Source organism: Cervus elaphus, chromosome 9, assembly GCF_910594005.1.
Source record: "Cervus elaphus chromosome 9, mCerEla1.1, whole genome shotgun sequence".
NCBI classification, from domain to species: domain Eukaryota; kingdom Metazoa; phylum Chordata; class Mammalia; order Artiodactyla; family Cervidae; genus Cervus; species Cervus elaphus.
Window position 1 is genome coordinate 47,454,166 of NC_057823.1, and position 16,563 is coordinate 47,470,728.

Here is a 16,563-nt window from a genome sequence, read left to right on the forward strand (position 1 = left end):
AAGTTGAAGTTGAACAGTTTTATGAAGACCTATAAGACCTTCTAGAACTAACACCCAAAAAAGATATCCTTTTCATTATAGGGGACTGGAATGCAAAGTAGGAAGTCAAGAGATACCTGGAGTAACAGGCAAATTTGGCTTTGGAGTACAGAATGAAGCAGGGCAAAGGCTAATAGAGTTCTGCCAAGAAAACACACTGGTCATAGCAAACACCCTCCTCCAACAACACAAGAGAAGACCCTACACATGGACATCACCAGATAGTCAATACCGAAATCAGATTGATTATATTCTTTGCAGCCAAAGATAGAGAAGCTCTATACAGTCAGCAAAATCAAGAACAGGAGCTGACTGTGGCCAGATCATGAACTCCTTATTGCCAAATTCAGACTTAAATTGAGGAAAGCAGGGAAAACCACTAGACCATTCAGGTATGACCTAAGTCAAATCCCTTACGATTATATAGTAGAAGTGACAAATAGATTCAAGGGATTAGATCTGATAGAGTGCCTGAAGAACTATGGATGGAGGTTTGTGACATTGTACAGGAGGCAGTGATCAAGACCATCCCCAAGAAAAAGAAATGCAAAAAGGCAAAATGGTTGTAGAGGAGGCCTTACGAATAGCTGATGCCTTTGCAAAAGGCAAAGGAGAAAAGGAAAGATATACCCATTTGAATGCAGAGTTCCGAAGAATAGCAAGGAGAGATAAGAAAGTCTTCCTCCATGATCAATGCAAAGAAATAGAGGAAAACAATAGAATGGGAAAGACTAGAGATCTCTTCAAGAAAATTAGAGATACCAAGGGAACATTTCATGCAAAGATGGGCACAACAAAGGACAGAAATGGTATGGACCTAACAGAAGCAAAAGATATTAAGAAGAGGTGGCAAGAATACACAGAAGAACTATACAAAAAAGATCTTCATGACCCAGATAACCACGATGGTGTGATCACTCATCTAGAGCCAGACATCCTGGAATGTGAAGTCAAGTGGGCCTTAGGAAGCATCACTATGAACAAAGCTAGTGGACGTGATGGAATTCTAGTTGAGCTATTTCAAATCCAGAAGATGATGCTGTGAAAGTGTTGCACTCAGTATGCCAGCAAATTCGGAAAACTCAGCTGTGGCCATAGGACTGGAAAAGGTCAGTTTTCATTCCAATCCCAAAGAAAGGCAATGCCAAAGAATGCTCATGCTACCGAACAATTGCTCTCATCTCACACGCTAGCAAAGTGATGCTCAAAATTCTCCCAGTGAGGCTTCAACAGTTTGTGAACAGAGAACTTCCAGATGTTCAAGCTGGATTTAGAAAAAGGAGAGGAACCAGAGATCAAATTGTCAACATCCGTTGGATCATTGAAAAAGCAAGAGAGTTCCAGAAAAACATCTACTTCCGCTCTATTGACTATGCCAAAGCATTTGACTGTGTGAATCACAACAAACTGTGGAAAATTCTTAAAAAGATGGGAATACCAGATCACCTGACCTGCCTCCTGAGAAATCTGTACTCAGGTCAAGAAGCAAGTTAGAACTGGACATGGAAAAAGAAAAAAAGAACTGGACATGGAACAACAGAATGGTTCCAAATTGGGTAAGGAGTACGTCAAGGCTGTACACTGTCACCCTGCTTATTTATCTTATATGCAGAGTACATCATGAGAAATGCTGGACTGGATGAAGCATAAGCTGGAATCAAGACTGCCAGGAGAATTTTCAATAACATCAGATATGTTGATGACACCACACTTATGGCAGAAAGCGAAGAACTAAAGAATCTCTTGATGAAAGTGAAACAGGAGAGTGGAAAAGTTGGCTTGAAACTCAACATTCAGAAAACTAAGATCATGGCATCTGGTCCCATCACTTCACGGCAAATAGATAGGGAAACAGTGGAAACAGTGACAGACTTAATTTTTGGGGGTTCCAAAATCACTGCAAATGGTGATTGCAGCCATGAAATTAAAAGACGCTTGCTCCTTGGAAGAAAACTTATGACCAACCTAGACAGCATATTAAAAAGCAGAGACATTGCTTTGCCAACAAAGGTCCATCTAGTCAAAGCTATGGTTTTTCCAGTAGTCATGTATGGATGTGAGAGGTGGACTATAAAGAAAGTTGAACACCAAGGAATTGATGCTTTTGAACTGTGGTGCTGGAGAAGACTCTTGAGAGTCCCTTGGACTACAAGGAGATCCAACCAGTCCATCCTAAAGGAGATCAGTCCTGGGTGTTCATTGGAAGGACTGATGCTGAAGCTGAAATTCCAATACTTTTTGGCCTCCTGATGCAAAGGGCTGACTCATTGGAAAAGACCCTGATGCTGGGAAAGATTTAAGGTGGGAGGAGAAGGGGATGACAGAGGATGAGATGGTTGGATGGCATCACTGACTCAGTGGACATGAGTTTGAGTAAACTCTGGGAGTTGGTGATGGACAAGGAGGTCTGGCGTGCTGCAGTCCGAGGGGTCACACAAAGAGTCGGACATGACTGAGCGACTGAACTGAACTGAACTGAACTGGGATCTAGTTCCTCAAACAGGGGTCAAACCTGGGCCCCCTGAATTGGGAGCATGGAGTCTTAGCCACTGGACCACCAGAGAACTCACTGCGAATTTTAATCAACCATTTAATAAGTCAAAAAGAGATCACAATATCATAATAAAGAAATTATGTTTTCCTTTGTTTTTCTAGTCTATTTGGTAAATACAAATCAGGCAGAGTCTTGGTAAAATACCAAACAATCTCATTTTGCTTTTTGAATAATATGACAACCAAGAATTTTGGTAGTGTTTCTCTTCTGGGTCATACATAAATAGAAAAAGTTTGTACTACATAAAAGGCACTATCAGATTGAACTAGGAAACTGAAAGAGTGCTGGCAGTTGTTTAAAGGAATAAAAAAAATTAACATTTAATACCATATAATTTTGATACTTTGTAAATATTATAAATGCTTTTATAGCTAACTAACAGAACATATTTTTAATCATGTAATGGACTACTTTTTTTAAAATGTCAGACATTTCATTAAGAACTCACTTCAGGAAGCTAGAGCATTCTAGAAAAAAACTGACACTTAGATTATATGACTAGCAGAGGGCAGAGGTCAGTAGAAACACAGTATGAGTCATGTGACAGGATGTGTTACCTACTCAGTAATCATGGCAAGTAAAAAAGCACATAGAGGGGAGATGACTTTATAACTCCAAATCAAAACATCACATCAACAGAATTTTTAGAAGAAAGAAAGAAGAAAACTATGAATGGTTTGCTAACAAAACAAAGTTGGATGATGCTACTGTGGATTAACTGCTGTTGTAACAGCTCATGTTACGTTTCTGTTGTATATAAAATTAAAGAGAAGACTTGCCAATTTGTATTTTTTAAGATTTAAAAGAAAAGACACTACCAGAAAAAAAGTCTGTTCCTCTTCAAATTCTTCCCCTTACAATGTCCATCTCCATTCTAAAATCAGAAACCAAGCCAACAACCAGGGATAAGAATATAAATACATTTTGCCAAAACTTTGATTATATTAATGTTAAATTATACAGAACAATATATTCTATATAAACTACTAAATGATAAACATGCTGGTCAAGCCAAAAGATTTCCTTCAATACTTGGCTCAATTTCCATCGTTTTAAACATGTTTCATGATATGTTTAATTAAGTACTGCTCCAGAATGTCCAGTATAAAACCAAACCCATGTTTCATGCTTATCAAGTATGCTTGCTTGTTCAGAATGTCTGGTGCTCCCAGACATTGGAATCTCACATTACTACACATTTAGAAATCTTTCTATCTATAAAGTTCTGAACCAAAGCTAAGAATGACCAATAATCAAACATGACTGAGATAACAGGTCATCAAATAAAATTATATGACCAAACATAAGCTGTAGTTTTATTAGGATGTACCAGTCAGGCAGTTTTTATAAATTAATGTTCAAATTAAGAAAACATGAAAAATTTATAGATTTATAAAAACAAATTTAGATGAGTTTACATGTAACTACACAGGATTTACGATCTATCTGTAGAATTCTCTAGTCAACATTTTTGTGTATGTAATATTAATAAAAAGGATTTTTTTAACCATACAGTGTGATTCTGGGGTTCCCTGAATTTTCAGCTGCTGCATTTTCTACTCTACATCTGGCAGGTTCTTCTTCCTTTCAGTTTGTGCATTTCCTGTGTTCTAAAAAGTAAATAGAAACAGGACCTTAATTGAGGAAACCGTGAGTCTTTGGCTAAGGAAATACAGCCACAGATAAGTACTTGTACTTTGCACCTGGGGGCTATTTTATAAGGCACAGGAGACTATTTAGCAAAGGAGTCCTTATTATCATCGTAAGACAAAACTGAAGGAGGCTTTTCTGTGGACTCTTGTTTCTTGCCTAACTCACTCAGCAGTAATTGGAATTTCTCTCTAGGTCATAGAATCTATTGAATACATGTCTACACTATTAACTGGGAAGTGCCTGGATGTGATTTAGTAAGCCAGAAACAAATCTGTGAATAGAACAAATAAGCTGCCATTCCCTGTCTTAAGTTTTTAAACATATATCATATTCTCTCATGCTCTACATTAACAACCTATCAACTTGAAATTTAGGACATTTTCTTAATTCTAACATTAATTTACTAAAAGCATTTGAACCAGCCTCAGCCTCATATGTAATTTCTGTCACTTCTCAGAACTGCATTTGAATGATTAGTGTTGGATTGGTTTTTTCCTTACCATCTTATGGAAAACCCCAAACTTTTTGGCCATTCCGATACATATAAACTACAATTATCATTGATGACTTCTGGATATTTCTAATAACTACAACTGTTTCACTGTTACTCTTAAAAAGATCATCTTTTTCAGGAGTTCTACATCATATGCACAAAAAGGGATTTTCCCTTCCTATTATGTATTTTTAAAACATCAAAACTATCTTAAGAGTTCCTTTCTTCCTGAATTAAAATGTAATTTTAGTTCTGAGGGCTTTCACAGTACAGTAGGACAAAACACATGTAGCACATTACTAGTCTGCCCAAACTCAAGACCCTTAACTCATCTAATTATTCAAAAAATGTGCAAATGGTGTGCTGTTCAACATTCTGTGACATCAGTAAATCACCCAGATTTAAAAGTTTGAAGTTATCTTATTCTTTTTTATAACAAACTAAAAGATGACCATTAATGCCTTCCTTGTTCTATCTAGAAAATATTTCTTCTCTGCAAAACTGATTGTGGAGTTGTCAACAAGTTCAAGGCCAGGAATAAGGCATAAATGTCACTGTGAAAATATATCTAACAGTGTCTGATAAATTCTTACCTGAATGTTTTAGAAATTAATAGACTTAGTTAAAAATACCTTCTTACATAGTTTCAGATGATGGTTTCTATTTTTATAAGTTCCTCAAATTTCCTTAATAAGTATGTGCTAATTTTATCACAAATAAAAATGTAGTCAATTTTATTTAGAAAATAAGAAACCTAGATAACAAAGTTGATGACCTCACAGGTGTACAGGATAGAAGGCTGTTAACATAATTTAATTCAGTGAATGCTCAGCACAATCCCTTTCCCTTAAAAGAATACCTTTAAAGAGTATTAATTTATAATAGATATTGATGGCTTCAAGATCCCCAAATAAAATTCAAGATTATCTGATACTTAGCTGAGAGCATATCTTTGTGAAAATAGGACAGTAGTTAGAAAGCAGAGATGGGGGAATAAATTGGAGGAAAAAATAGGAAGAAAAAGGCTAAAGACAAAATATACATGTTCTTGTGGCCAGGATAATCATATGTTTATACCACTATTCCTTTCCTCTGGCGTGGTTTACCTACCACCAAGTAGTATACATAACACACATACTATTTTCTCTGGGTAGCTTATATTCAATCACTCAACATTCAAATGAAGGTTCAAATTTACTACCTTCAAAAATAAAACCTTTTAAAAAACCTTTATAATTGATTATTCTAGGAAAATATAGTTCTGTTTCTAGATGTCAAAGATTAGAGAATTTTGAAATTTTATCTAACTTTCCAACAGTAATAACTAAAATTATATACTAAGTCAAGTATTCTAAACATCATTACTTAGTAAAAGCTATCAGTAAAAAGTTTTACCTCTTGTTTTTCTTGATATTGATCTGCATTAAGTAAAGTTGGTATTTTAGATGAATCTGCTCTCTTTGATTCCCTCTTCAACACTTTAATCTGTTTCACTTAGCAAAAATATATATGAGAACTTGTTACTCTTACCTTGAAATTTTACTTTCCTTTTCAAGAGTTTCAAATGGAAATTCTGATATCCACTAAAGTCAGTTTCTCAGTTTATTATAAAGGAGCTAAACAAATCATGAGCTGTAATGGTGTAAAATATCAGTCACAGATGGTTTGTTATATAATTTTACAAATAGCCTACCAGTCTGTCTTCTAAATAAAGAAGACATTTACTTTTAAAATTCTGAGTATTACTGTTAAGTGGATCAGATAATTCCTCTTGAGCTATGCAAGTACTATTTTCTTGCTATTATATTGTCTTTTCACAAGGTGTCACTGTTCTTCAAAGAAATGACTACAAAAAAATGAGTTTCATTTTATGAGCTCAATACATGTTATAAAATCTAAATCGACTAAATCCTTGAATGCATGAAGCACACATACATCATTCCTGCTATTATATGGGCAAGTTATCACAGAAAAACAAAGGAAATTGCAATTACCCTAGGTCATATACTAAACCAAAAACATCTTCCTCAAAGACTATTCTAACATTTCAACAAAATTGAGCTAATAAAATTTTTACTTTTTAAAATTTTCTTAACCCTTCTTTAAAATTATCTCCTTTAAGTCTTACCCTTTATTTGACTATGGAAAAAAATTGTTTTCATCAGCTGAAAATATTTTGCCTAGCAATATACTCCATTCTGGGGCTTCCCAGGTGGCACTAGTGGTAAAGAACCTGTCTGCCAGTGCAGGAGATGTAAGAGATTTTGGTTTGATCCCTGGATCAGGAAGATCCCCTGGAGAAGGGCATGGAAACTCACTCCAGTATTCTTGCCTGGAGAACCCCATGGAGCCTGGAGGGCTACAGTCCATAGCGTCACACGGAGTCGGACACGACTGAAGGGACTGATCATGCACACACACACACACACACACACATACACACACACTTCTTTCTACCTAAATCATATTATAAATGTAAGTTATATTACCAAAAAAGGTTTTTTAAAATATTCTATCTGGAGATTTGTAAAACTATGCAACAAATGTGTACCTTCGATTCCTTTCATCTCCTTTGATTGTATTATGAAAGGCAATTCTGGGAAATGGAATTCTTTCCTGTCAGATCTGGAAAAATTCAGCTTCCTTTTGTTTCCATTTGCCATTTGGTCAGTTTGGCTGGTTTGCTCATTAAACACACACTTCTCCATTTGGCTCTAAAAAAAAACCCCAAATAAACAAGAGTTAATTTGAAGAAAGGTGTGTAACAACTTACTGGATGAGGAGCCAACAAATTCCAGCCTTTTGGATGGTGTAAGATAGGCATAAAAATTAGTCTTTGAAAAGGTTATTTTAATAATTAAGAAGTAGAAGAGAGGGCTTTCCCTGGTGGCTCAGTGGTAAAGAATCCTCCTGCCAATGCAGAAGACAAGGGTTCAACCCCTGGTCCGGGAGAGTCCTACATGCCACGGAGCAACTGAGCTGGTGCGCCACAACTACTGAGCCTGTGCTCTAGAGCCCGAGAGCCGCAACGACTGAGCCCGCATGCTCTAGACCCCGCGCTCCACAACAAGAGAAGCCACTGCAGTGAGAAGCCCGAGCACTACGAGACAGTAGGCCCTGCTCGCTGCAACTGGAGAAAAATCTGTGCAACAGTGAAGTCCCAGCACAGCCAAAGATAAATCATTTTTTTCAAAAAGAAGTAGAAGAGAGTATCATCAAATATATAAATGGATCAAACGCCAATAAAAATTTCATAAATTTTTTTTAGCTTATTCAATATTCTGAGAATAGTCTTGATCATGAGAACCACAGCGTCAACTTTTAATTTTTTATCCTACTCATTACACTCTGATTTTGAACAAACTGCTCTGGTTCATTTTATTAATAACTTATTTTTCAATTTACAAAATGATGTGCTCTGGACACTGGGAAAACCCAACAGAAAAATCACTTGTGAACTGAGCATTCTGGAAAAACTTTTGTGCTACCTGTTTTTGCTTATTTTACAACAGATGATAGAAACTTTCTTAGGTTAATGAATACTTCCACAATGTAATGCTCAGTATCCCATTATGTGGATATACTCTAACATATTTAACCAGTCACGTGTTCTTGGATGGAGGTGTTGTTTTCAATGACTTATTATTACAAATAACACTGTTTCAATTATAAAGTAAACTATTTTCCTATGTGAAAAATGGGGAAATGAATGACACCAATTATGTTTTCTTGGGAAAAGTAAGATGTATTTATTTTGCAGTTGCTCTTATTCTATAAAGTAAGATATTAAAATCATTTTTTAGAAGTAAAAAACCAAAAAGTCTTGTGATTTTTAAAGGAAAATCTTACCTTTTTTCCCCCAAGTCACTCATTAAATACACAAATCATGTTATAAGAAATTAACTAAAACTGTGAAAGCATTAAGGAAATGATGACCTATTTTCACTCCAGGGTAAAAGGGAAAAATAAAAGCACATTAAAAAAAAATGTTAGAGCCCTAAAGCAAAGAAAAGCACACAGGGTGAGAGGCTAATGCTCAAAGAGGACGTAATTTAATGATGAGGTTCTTGCCTTACTTGAGTGGAACCTGTATCCTCATGCCTGTTAGATAGAACTTGTCCAATAGATTGTGAAGACGTACGTCTCTTTTTGGCTCTTTCAGTTAACCTATTATTTAAAAACAAATGAGAAGTTATTCGAACTCCTCAGAAATACTTGTTTTAGCTTCAATAATGATAAGTTATACCATGGTAGTCTACTGCTTGAACATGTGTCAAAATTCAATTGTTAGTCCTTAAATACTTTGGCCACCTCATGCGAAGAGTTGACTCATTGGAAAAGACCCTGATGCTGGGAGGGATTGGGGGCAGGAGGAGAAGGGGACGGCAGAGGATGAGATGGCTGGATGGCATCACCAACTCGATGGGCATGAGTTTGAGTAAACTCCGGGAGTTGGTGATGGACAGGGAGGCCTGGCATGCTGCAATTCATGGGGTCGCAAAGAATTGGACACAACTGAGTGACTGAACTGAACGGAACTGAAGTGACTGAAGTACCAACTGCTCTAAGAGGTAAAAACAGGGCAGAGAACAACTCACTCATGGCTAACATCAGTGGGGGCACCATGTTGTGGGTGGGGTTACTAGAGCTGGCCTACTTGGTCCTTTCTATCTGTTCTGAACCTGGATCTCTTAACTACTGGGTTCATGAATTTCTGAGCTTTTGAACAAGGCTAGTTTATAATTATGGTTATTACAACCATGGTTTGGGAGTTACCTCAATAACGACTGACACTTGCTGTCTGTAGTCTGCTGTATAGACATGTTCACTTGCCACCTCTGCAGACCACTAAGCTTCACAACCTACAGCCCAAACCAGCCTGCTAGGATTGAACTAGTCTTTTAGGACACTGAACCAAGCCTCCTTCTCCATCTAGAGCCATAGCAGTTCCCTAAATTTAGAACTGGCCCTGATGCCTTGCTAGACAGACTCTTGCCATCCATCCATCACACTGCCCTTGATTAATCAGGTTCATGGTACCAGTGTCTCAACTCTGTAATAGTAGTTGAATCTAAAATTGATCCAGTGTATTGTTTTTCTCCCAAAATATTTAACCTTGAAAAGCTATCTGACTACATAAGATTATTTTCAACTATCTTTTTTCCACTTAGATAATTTGTTACAATAGGAAAATAAAGCTTACTTTGCTATATGAAGGCACATCAATACCAAAAGTGAGGTCACATTACATTTTTCTCTTCAAATGGGAAGTAATTTTTCTGAGGGCCTTTTTTTCAAAATGAGGTTTTTGCAAACTGCATTAGTGAAAAACCACACACCTAGAGCATAGCCAAGAAAAGTTAATTTCTTCTATTGCATTTATAAGAAGAATTTAGTAATGGCCCATTATGTGATTATAATTTCAGTACATCTTCCAATTCAGTTTATATACAGACATTACAAACTTGCTTCTTTGAAATATCATTATATAAAAACATTATAAAACTTAGGTCCATTTCCTTCTGTTTATTTTCTGTTAAAACTCACCTTGAATTGGAGTGGGAGAGATCTGAATTGGGATTTGAAGCCATCAAGTTACTGCTAGTTAGATTGATGGGTGGCATCACCATACTGCCTCCAGCACATGGATCATCTTTCATGCCTATAGAGTTAGTGCTGGGATTGACAGGGTTTGGTGGCTCACTGATTACAGGTTTTGTATCTTGAGACATAGTATAAACAACTTCAGCTGCAACCTGTTGACAACGTCCACCTTCACACACTATCTTTTTTGGTTCTAAGATATCTCCTTTCCCTCCTTTAACTTTAGTAACTCTGACTTTGATCTCCTTGGGCTTTTTCTCTTTTACCAATTCCTAGAACAGATACATCCAAAATCTGAGTCAGGAGAACAGTTATTTTTATCACTAGAGTACTAACTATAATACAGTTATATTGGCTAAAAATAAGACCAGTTTTTACCTTTCCCCAAACTGAAGTACTTTGCAGTGTATTGGTATAAATTGTTTTTCTTTCATCTTTCTTAAAGTCATTTTCTTTAGAATTCTCTTTTGGTTTTATGAATGAATTGACTTTTGCTTCTTGTAGCAATTTAGCTTTCAGTTCTGGTATGAATCTGATAAAACAAGCAATATCAAATAATTTTATTTATGTAGATAGCATTTTATCTTTAAAAGACCTTTTAATCAATTAATTTACATTTGAGCTACAGCATAAATAAGTTATCAGTAATGCATGCCAAGAGATGGCATAATATTTACCTAATACAGGTTGTTTCCTGGTAAAGATACATCTTTCAACAATTTCTCCATGGTAATTTACTATTAATAAAACTTTCACAAGATAGACATATGAATTAGATTTCTTTTGTGATGTAAAGCTTACTTAATAAAAGCATTGCTTTCAATTCTGACAAATGTACTATTCACTTCAAAGAAGACTCAGGCCACTTTGTCCCTTTTAAGTCCTGTTCTTTTAACAGGACTTAAAAGATGAACTAGTTTCTAAAATCTTACTCTAGAGAAATATTTTTGAAGTATAATAGAATACATCAATATTGAAGCAAGATTGTTTTGGCTTTAGGTTGGCTTAAATATATATATATATATATATTTATTTTTGGCTGTGCTGGGTCTTCACTGCTGCACATCGGCTTTCTCTAGTTGCCCTTCTAGTAGAGAGGGGCTACTCTCTAGTTGTGGTGTATGGGCTTCTCTCATTGTACTTGCTTCTCTTGTGGAGCATGGCCTCTTGGGCACACAGGCTTCAGCTGTTGTGGCATGGAACATGGGCTCAGTTGCCCTGCGGCATGTGGAATCTTCCTGGACCAGGGGTCAGACCCATGTCCCCTGCACTAGCAGGCAGATTCTTAACCACTGGATCACTAGGGAAGTCCTAGTTTGGCTTTTTAAAAGTCATTTTAATAGACAGTCCAATTTGTATGGCTCAGAACTCAAAAGGTCATACTGAAAAGTCTCCTTTCCACCCTTCTCCCCAGGCTACACAGTTTCCCTTCTTGAAGCAGCTACTGCTACCAGTTTGAGACTGAATAAGTTCTACCATGAATGAATTCTTCCCTAGAATTATAGTAAAAGGGTAAGTGTGAGATAAAGGGAAAAGAAACAGTGTGATTAGTTTGGCTGAATGAGAAAATGGCACATTTCTGTTAAAATTTCCTTGCCTTGTGGAATTCAAGAACTTTCACCCTGTAATAGTAAAATCCTAATAGCTAAATACCCAAGAGAAATCAAATGAGTCTATATAGAATTGACAGGAAGCAACTCTTTTATTCAATAACTGATGCTTCTCATCAATGGCACTTTTATTTTTTTTTATTTTTTATTTTTGGCACTTTTAATATATCTTCTCATTTTCTGTTTTAGAATAAAATTCTTGGAATGCTTCAAGTTCTACTTATTCTCAACAATTACCTTTTCTTTGGCTTTTTCTACTTCAGTCTATTTTCGATGGAGGTCCTGAACTTTCCTATGCCTGATCTTAACTCCAACACATTTAAAATTGATATTTATGTTTCTGCTTCATACTCCAAGGCAAACTGAATAATTTTGCAATTAATAAACTTTTCCTGTTTCTTTCAAAGCCCAAATAGAAAATGGTGTTTTTTTTAAAAGAAGCATGGCTGATTTATGAATCCACATTGTTAACATATTTATTTTAGATACAATGTGGGACAGAGAAAGGCTTTAAGAGCAATGGTCCCTGTCTTCAGGGAACTTCCAGTTTGGTGGGCAGAATAAAACAACAGGAACTGCAACAGATAATAAATAAAGCAGAGGAAAAAAATCATCTGGGAAATGAATGCTAATTATAACATATAGGTCAGAGATGCTATCAAGAGGAAAAACTGGACTGAGTTGGGGGTCTAAGTGGAAACAAGGTTAAAAAGTATTGATGGTTTATTTAATGTTATCTCTGCCCTATAGTAAGAATTGAAAAATGCATGTGAAGAGCTTAGCTCACTGTCTAGGACATAGTAACTGTGTCATAAATGTTAACTGCACTATTTTTATTATTAGAATTTTCACCATGACACCTGTAAGTCTACCACATATCAATACAAAAACTCAGTGAGTTTTTGATAAACTGAATTCTTTTGTGTAACATTAACCTATGTAGCAATTTTCATGCTAGTAAAATTTCCTAATACAAAAAACAAAAAAGTCCACACTCACTCAAAATGCTTACTTTTCAATAAATCCATCTCTAGTAAAATACTCATGATGCAAAAGATCCGTAGATGACATCCTCTCAGCAGGATCAATTTGTAAACAAGCCTAGAAAATGAAAAAAGATTGCATGTTAAACAAGCTCTTAACATGTCTCCTTAAGGTAAATGTTAAACTTCACAAATGCAGGTATAATTAATTACCCAGAGCTAAAAGAGTTCTTGAAAAGATAGAATTAGACCTCAGGAGTTTCTGACAGTGAGATCTGACCACTTGTTTCCCTAAGAAATTTGTACTTGTAAAACAATACTACAGATTAAATGTCCTATTTCTAGACAAAACAGAAGTCAGTCTATTTCTGCTGGAATTAGTAGGAGTTAATTAGCTCATTTTGGTCCTCTTATCCAGCCCTGTAAGGAAGAAAGTTCATGAATTATCATTTCCATTTTATAGAGCTAGAAGCATGTTTAGTAATTTGCCAAACTAGAATTTTAGCTCATATTATCTGATTCCTAATTCAATGCTTTTTATGTGGCATAAAACAATTTCACAAATATCCAAGCCCCCAAATCCATCAATAACCCATTATCAGAACAGCTATTTTCTGCTTCCCTTCACTTGGGATTACTTCAACTGAAAACCAAAAAAAACCCCACAAAACAAAGAGACAGTGAAGTAAGAGTATCAGAAAAGAAGTTGTACATAATGACTCTACATATAATTAAATAATCATAATTAGAATACATTAATGCAAATATTAAAGACATAATTTGAATAAAACCCATTTGCCTGATAATTTTCATTCTTCCTCCAAAAGAAGGCAAAACATACTAATAATAGGTAACTTTTATTTATGCTTATTATGTGTTTGTCATACAACACTCTATCTAGTCTTTTCCTATCACCTGATCCCAACAACAACCGTACAAGGTAGGTAGTACTACTATCCTCATTGTACAGATGAGTAGACTAAGGCCCAAAGAAGACAAGTAATTGGTCTAAGACCTCATAAATGGAAACAATAGTTAAAATCCAGAATGTACAAAGTAATTGCATATAATATTACACTTCTGATTATTTCACAAAGTCTATGTTTAAATTGATTCACAGAAAAAGTTATAGAGACCTGCTATACAACAATTTGCATATAGTTAACAATATCATACTGTACATTTTAAAATTTGGTTAAGAGGATAGATTTTATGTTATGTGGGTTTTTTTTTTTAACCACAATTTTTAAAAATTGACTCATAAAGTCTATTATCATCTTTATTATGTGAGAATAGTCATATCCTTAAGACTGGAACTAGCTAAAAGTATGTGCTTATTTTAGAACGTTAATAGTTATCCATCAATAAAACTTAGGAACAAAAATGCTAAAAGGTCACAGCCAATTGGAAGCAGATAAATATTCCTTCTGTAAATAGTATAATTTACAGAATTTAAATGTCTGCCCTAGTTTGGAAAATGTAAAATATTACACTTTGAGAAACAGACTGGCAGTTCTCCCTCCCAAAATAAAAATGCACATCTGCACAAAGACTTCTAAGTGAATGTTAACAGCAATTTACTTGTAGTAGCCAAAAAGAGGAAACAACCCAAAAGAGGGAAATAGATTTTTTTAAAAATTGTGATATAGTCATACCTGGAATATTACTCAGCAATAAAAAGGAATAAACTACCGATACACACAAAAACATGAATTGAATCTCTAGACTATAATTCTTAGTTAAAGAAGACTGACATAAAAGAGAATATACACTGTTTGATTCCATTTACAGACTATTCTAGAAAATATAAACTATAGTGGAAAATAAATCAGTGATTAGGGACAGGAATGAAGGGAAAGATGGATTACAAAAGGATGCAAGGACATTATGGGAAGTGATGGAAATCTTAGGTATGTTGATTGTAGTGGTGATTTCACAGGTATGTATACATCTACCCAAACTCATCAAATTGTACATCTGAAATCACGTAGTTTACTGTGTAGAAATTATACCATCATAACGTTGTTTAAAAATTTTAAATCTAGGGGAAAAAAATACATGCTCTACACCAGGTATTAAGATGTATTTTAGAAAATTCTTTGGTGGTCCAGTGGTTAGGATTCAGCACTTTCACTGCCAGGGCCCAGGTTCAATCACTGGTTGGGGAATGAAGATCCCACAAGCTGCATGGTGTGACCAAAAGAAAAATGTATTTGAAAGTTATAATAATCAAAATTGTACTTGTAATAGAATAAGGAGAGAAATCAATGAAATACAAATATACCTCAGCATGTACAAGCAATCTATCTATGATAAATGTGGCATTCCAAATCACTGGATTATTCAACTTGAAAAAAGTATTTAGAACACATACAACAGGACACTAATTTGATTATTTGGCAAATCAATGTAAAAGTATACTTTAAATCACAAATAGTTTAAGGATTCTTAAAATAATAACTACAAATGACCAATTGGTAACATGTCCAACTTCCCTGTAATGAAGGAAGCACAATTTTAAAAAATATACTTTATTTCTAGTTTATTAAGTTGCAAATATTTTTAATATTGTAATATTCAATGTTAGATTGAGAATAGAGATTTATACCCAATGCTACTTGAGTATATATCTATGAAATCTTTCTGGAGGAAAAAAATAGCAAGATATACCAAAAGTCCTAACAAGTATAAACTCTTTGGTCTACCAGTCACACTTCTAGGAATTTATCCTAAGCAAATAATACCACAAGTTCATGCAGACATATAAAAGATGTTTACTGTAGCATCTTTACCAATAAGGAAAAAACCTGAAACCTAATGTCCAAAATTGCAAGATAAACTATAGTATAGTCATACAATGAAACACTATGCAAGCACTAAAATTATGACACAGCTCCATATTTACTGACATGGCAGTGTGCTTAAACTATAATGCTAAGTGAAAATCAACAGGTTACATAGCAGTGTGTAAAGTAAGACAGAGCTTCCCAGGTGTCTCAGTGGTAAAGAAACCACCTGCCAATGCAGAAGATGCAGGTTCCATCCCCGAGTGGGGAAGATCCCCTCAAGAAGGAAATGGCAATTCATGCCTGTATTCTTGCCTGGGAATTCCCATGGACAGAGGAGCCTGGAGGGCTACAGTTCATGGGGTCACAAAAGAGTCAAACATGACTTAGTGACTAAACAACAATAAAGTATGATACCTTTTAAAAAGCATAAACTGTTATGCATGTATTTGGTTGGGGAAAGTATATAAACCAAAACATCAATAGTAATTTTTCCTGGATTGTGGAGGTTGGGAAAATGTTAACTTCTCTATCAAGTATTCTATTTTTTTATGATCATTATGTATTCTTTGTAAAATCAAAACTATGACATTGAAAAAAAAAAGAAAGTGGAAAATGTAGCAAAAAAACTGATCCTTTAATAAACTCTAGTTCTTTACAGTTACCAAATAACTTTCTTCCTTTGATAAGTCTTTAGATGTTACATGTCATGTTTAGTTTTATCTAAAAAACAGCAACAACAGTTAACATTAACAACATTTGTTGACAGCTTATTCAAGGCTCTGTGCTAAGAACATTTCTACCATTAACTCATTTTATCCTCCAGCTCCAGAAAATAAAT

At 35.1% G+C, this 16,563-nt stretch overlaps 1 protein-coding gene across 2 annotated transcripts in view; it reads right to left on the minus strand.

Annotated features, from left to right (window-relative positions):
- Window positions 1–3,184: 3,184 nt before the first annotated feature.
- Window positions 3,185–16,563, minus strand: part of CDKL3 (cyclin dependent kinase like 3) — a 31,213-nt gene continuing 17,834 nt past the window's right edge. The window contains exons 6-12 of one of the 2 annotated variants that reach the window (XM_043912785.1): window positions 12,966–13,054; window positions 10,722–10,875; window positions 10,287–10,615; window positions 8,816–8,906; window positions 7,291–7,453; window positions 6,135–6,232; window positions 3,185–3,467 (exon numbers count right to left, since the gene is read on the minus strand). In XM_043912785.1, the coding sequence (XP_043768720.1) occupies window positions 3,408–3,467; window positions 6,135–6,232; window positions 7,291–7,453; window positions 8,816–8,906; window positions 10,287–10,615; window positions 10,722–10,875; window positions 12,966–13,054 (984 nt within the window). In that variant the 3' untranslated portion in view covers window positions 3,185–3,407. Of the gene's footprint in view, window positions 3,468–4,106; window positions 4,204–6,134; window positions 6,233–7,290; window positions 7,454–8,815; window positions 8,907–10,286; window positions 10,616–10,721; window positions 10,876–12,965; window positions 13,055–16,563 lie in introns of those variants that run through there. The other variant, XM_043912786.1, reaches the window with a different exon arrangement.